The 3972-nt window shown below is 57.9% G+C and overlaps 1 protein-coding gene across 1 annotated transcript; it reads left to right on the top strand.

Moving 5' to 3' along the window:
- Nucleotides 1-2432: 2432 nt before the first annotated feature.
- UQCC4 (ubiquinol-cytochrome c reductase complex assembly factor 4) lies at nt 2433-3700 on the top strand. Its single transcript, XM_019988264.2, has 2 exons — nt 2433-2809; nt 2886-3700. Exons 1-2 carry the CDS (start codon nt 2778-2780, stop codon nt 3259-3261), a joined length of 408 nt encoding a protein of 135 aa, XP_019843823.2. The 5' UTR covers nt 2433-2777; the 3' UTR covers nt 3262-3700.
- Nucleotides 3701-3972: the final 272 nt, after the last annotated feature.

The following is a 3972-nucleotide window of genomic DNA, read 5'->3' as shown; positions in this document are numbered from 1 at the left end:
CTTAAAAGTTGTACTTCTTTTTAGCTGCGCTGGGTCTCTGTTGTGGTACACAGGCTCCTCACTGCTCGTGGGCTTCCTCTCGTTGTTGAGAGTGAGGACAACTCTTCATCGCGGTGCTCGGGCTTCTCCTTGCAGTGGCTTCTCTTCTTGCGGAGCACAGGCTCTAGAGTACATGGGCTCAGTAGTTGCCCCTCAACATGTATGAGCTTAGTTCCCGGCCAGGGTTTGAACCCACATCCCCTGCATTGGAAGGGAGATTCTTAACCACGGAACCACCAGGAGAGTCCCTAGTATAGCATCTTAACACATCTTGTCCAGAAGAAGGACAGCCATGGCTGGTGAATGACCAGAGTCCCTCCCATTAGCCAGGAAGCGGGTATTTGGTCTTTTTTTGAGGTTTGGGCCATGTCCATGTCTTGTCTGTGTTCAGACGTGATTGTCTTGAGCCACCATGGTCATGGAGTGCCCTGGTCCAACACGGATGTTCTCTGAAGTTGTTTCTGTTCCATGGGAGAGCCCAACTCTGAGCCCTAGACCAGCTCTCAGAGATCAAGGCCTGCTGACTCCACAGGACCCTGTGTCCTTTGCATCATGCCTTCACCTAGAATGGAGACCCGGCCAGCAGGACTTGGGCACAGAGGACATGTGGATTTGCTAAATCTTTGCTGTGGCCTGCACTGCTCCTCCTGGACTCTGCCCTCAGAGCACCCTAGGAGGCTGGCGGCCATAAGGGAACATCCGTTGCTTCAGGATGGGAGGACATTTCCACACTGTCCCATTAACATTAACAGCTGCCCCAGGGGCTGCCGAGGGCCCCTCAGGCAGAGCTCCAGTCCTGGAAGCAGCCGTGAACGACAGGAGATGCCCATTTTCCAGCTGAGGAAGCAGAGGCTCAAGAGGTGCCTGTCCAGGTGTCTAATTTCTGTCACGCATCCAAGGCAGTCATCAAGACAGTTTTAGTGACCCTTTAGAGGCGGCCTTGCACGGGGGTGGGGTCCCAGCTCCCCCATCAGCCCCTGCCCTTGACCTCCCCAGCTCTGGGCCCCCTCTGCTGGCCCAGGGCAGCTTGTGCCCAGATGCCTGAAAACAGACCAACCAGGTGGTTGTATAAGCTGCAGTCAGCAGCTCCACCCCTAACCTCCTCCTCAAGTTATCTTTGCCTCCTCCAGGAAGCCCTACAGGCTGCATACCAGAATGATTGTGGTCCATCCTCCTGCCTATAGTTGGTGCTCCTGGGGTTCCCTGTGGCTGAACTGGTTCAGCAGTGACTCTGGGTGGGGTTCTGGGGTGGAACAGGTGGGGCGGAGCCCAGTGAGGAGGATGTGAGCACACAGGCACCTCTGTTGACACAGCAGCTCTGGACACAGCCCTGGGTTTGGAGCTGAGCCACCACCAGGGGTTCAGAGTTGGGCTTCCCCAGGTGGGGAGACTTCCCAGGTGCTGCTGAGTTAGGAACACCTCCATTCCGCCACCCTTGCTCAAGTGTCTCCAGCATTCCTGGGGTGTGGCGGGATCCCCGAGGCTGGCGCTTCTCCCACCAGAAAGCAGGTGCAGAATATGCTCGAGGCAAAGGTGCGGAACCAGGGAGGTGGCAAATTGCAGCTGCCAACAAAGACTGGCACTAGCCACCCGGTTCTGCAAAAATGAAGTCACTAGCCACCGTAGTGGCTGACCTTCAACACACCCTAAAAGGAGTTAAGGGAAAACTGACCAAAAAGAAAAGCCCCCTCTCATGTTGTGGTTTTTGTTTTTCAAATGTCACAGCTCAAAGGTGGCCTTGTAATCTGATTTTGTCACTAAGTGCCCCCTCACCCCCAGCCCAGCACATTCCCACATCGTCACAGAGTCTGTGGTAATGCCCGGGGTCCTCCTATGTGGTCTCCAGACAGGACGGCTCAGCTGACCCAGCGCCAGTTTGCCTTGATGGCAGAAGGCTCCAGTAGCTTCCCTATGGAGCCGACTGGGGTACAGGGTAGACAGGGAGTCCCTGGACAGCTCAGAGCTGCCTCTCCCGGCCTGACTCCTGCAGGTGGACGAGAAGGTCCCCGAGGAGCACGCTGCACCCTCCATCCAAAACAATGGCGCTCCGGGCCCTAGGCAGGTGTTCCTGCCGGCCTGAAGAGGGAAACGTGCCCGAGTGCCCGTCGGCTCCGCGGGGAGGGCCAAGGGCGTGCCCTGGTGCCGTGGGTGAGGCCCATAGCCCTGCGGCTGAGCCGTGTGCCTGCCAAGCAGGTCGGATGGTGTATATGCGGCGACCGCTGCGCAGCTCGGAGCCCGCAGAGCGCAAGGGCTGGGTGCGGGCCCGCGGCCCCGGGGCCGGGGACACTAGTCGACGGGACATAGCTGAAGTCCCACGAAGAGAGCAAGACAGCGGCGCAAGGACGGGGGAAGAGGCGTCCGGGCTGCGCCGGCACGGCGGGAGGGGTGCGTAGTGTGGGCCGTTATCGGGGGACCCGCGCTGAGGCGAGCTCGTCGGAGGACCATGCTAACGCCCCGTCCCGGCCGACAGGCCTCAGGCCTGGGGCGCAAGCCCAGGGAGAGGAAAGCTAGCACCGTCTCGGGCCGGCCGCGAACTACATTTCCCGGCATGCCCGCGCGGCCGACCAGGGGCGGGCCTGCTACGGAAGAGGTTGCAGGAGGACGTGAGTCATTTCCGCTGCGCGAGCGGGGACTCACGTTCTGTAGTCGTGCGCGGAGGCCCGGAACAGCACGGAACTTCCGACTTCGCGCGACGGAAGTGACAGGACTGCGGCGCCGAGCGCGGAGCTGGGGTCGCGATGAGCGGCGTTTTGTCCGCGCCGGCGGCCGGGTGAGCTGCGCGGGGTCTCGGCGGGACCTCGGGCGGAAGGGGCGGGCGCGCGCGCTCACTGCTTTCTCTCTTCCAGGGCGCTCCGGGCGCTGAGGCTCGTGCGCTGGGCTTCCCGAAGCCCGCCTCCGCCACCCAGCGGCCGGGCTCGAGCCCAGCTCGCGGCCGAGGGCGACGAAGAGGATGATCCTCACCTCCCCCTTCGGTTTTCCTCCAGCAGAGCCGCGCCGCCCCGCTGGACAGTGAAGCAGTCCCTGGGAACCGGGCAGCAGCGACCCTGGTGGGTGGTGCTGCCCTTAAGCTTCTCCCTCATGGCTCTGGTCATTTGGTGCTTCTTTAGGCGGGAGACCAGCGCGGACCAGTGGTTGAGACGGATGTTGCTGGAAGAGGTACCGGAGCCCAGCGACGCTTCTGAAAAGCCTGGAGCTCCGGTGGCCCACGGGACGAGGACTTAATGGGGTGCCAGGAACGAAGCAACAGACCTCAGCCCTTAGGCTTTGGCGTCGCGTTTGACCGTTTCTGTCCCCGTTATTACTTGCGTCCTGAGACTGAGGGACTTGAATGACCGACCTGGCTAAGCTGACCCCTTGAAGGCGACACAGGATGTTAGCAGATTGGAACCGGCTCCTTGTCTGATGCTCGTTTCCCATCGAATATGTCGGAAAGCTTTCTCAGATCCACGGAAAAGGTTTTGGTCGCAGCATGTGCTATTGGATTTGTGGTGTCTTTGTACATTATCATGTTTACAAAGCAACGTAGTGACACCTGTAGTCCGGTGTGATCCACTTTCTGAGACAGAGTGACTGACAGAAGAGTTAAACACTTTATTTTACAGTGTACTGTGATGTGTATAAATTGATGTTTAACAATAAAATTTTAAGTTGGTAATGTGAAGTTAAGCCAATTTTTTTTTAGCACTTCATTTTAGGAAAGGGAGCCTTCTAGTCATTTCAATTCCTTTAGTTCCGCCCCCACCCCCCCACCACCCGCCGCGCCGCCACCCCAGAATAGGAGCTGAGGAAAGAAACCTAAATGTAACTGATGGAATATGATCAAACAATACCAGAAATAATGAGCTTTCTCAGCTCTCTGTACATTTTTATTTTTAGCAAGGCAATAACTTTCTGAGTAGAGTAAAATTGGTAAATATTTTTATTGACAGCTTA

Source organism: Bos indicus, chromosome 25 (genome assembly GCF_029378745.1).
Source record: "Bos indicus isolate NIAB-ARS_2022 breed Sahiwal x Tharparkar chromosome 25, NIAB-ARS_B.indTharparkar_mat_pri_1.0, whole genome shotgun sequence".
Taxonomy (NCBI): Eukaryota; Metazoa; Chordata; class Mammalia; order Artiodactyla; family Bovidae; genus Bos; species Bos indicus.
Note: the sequence above shows the minus strand (reverse complement) of the source record. Positions and strands in the feature narration are given on the sequence as shown.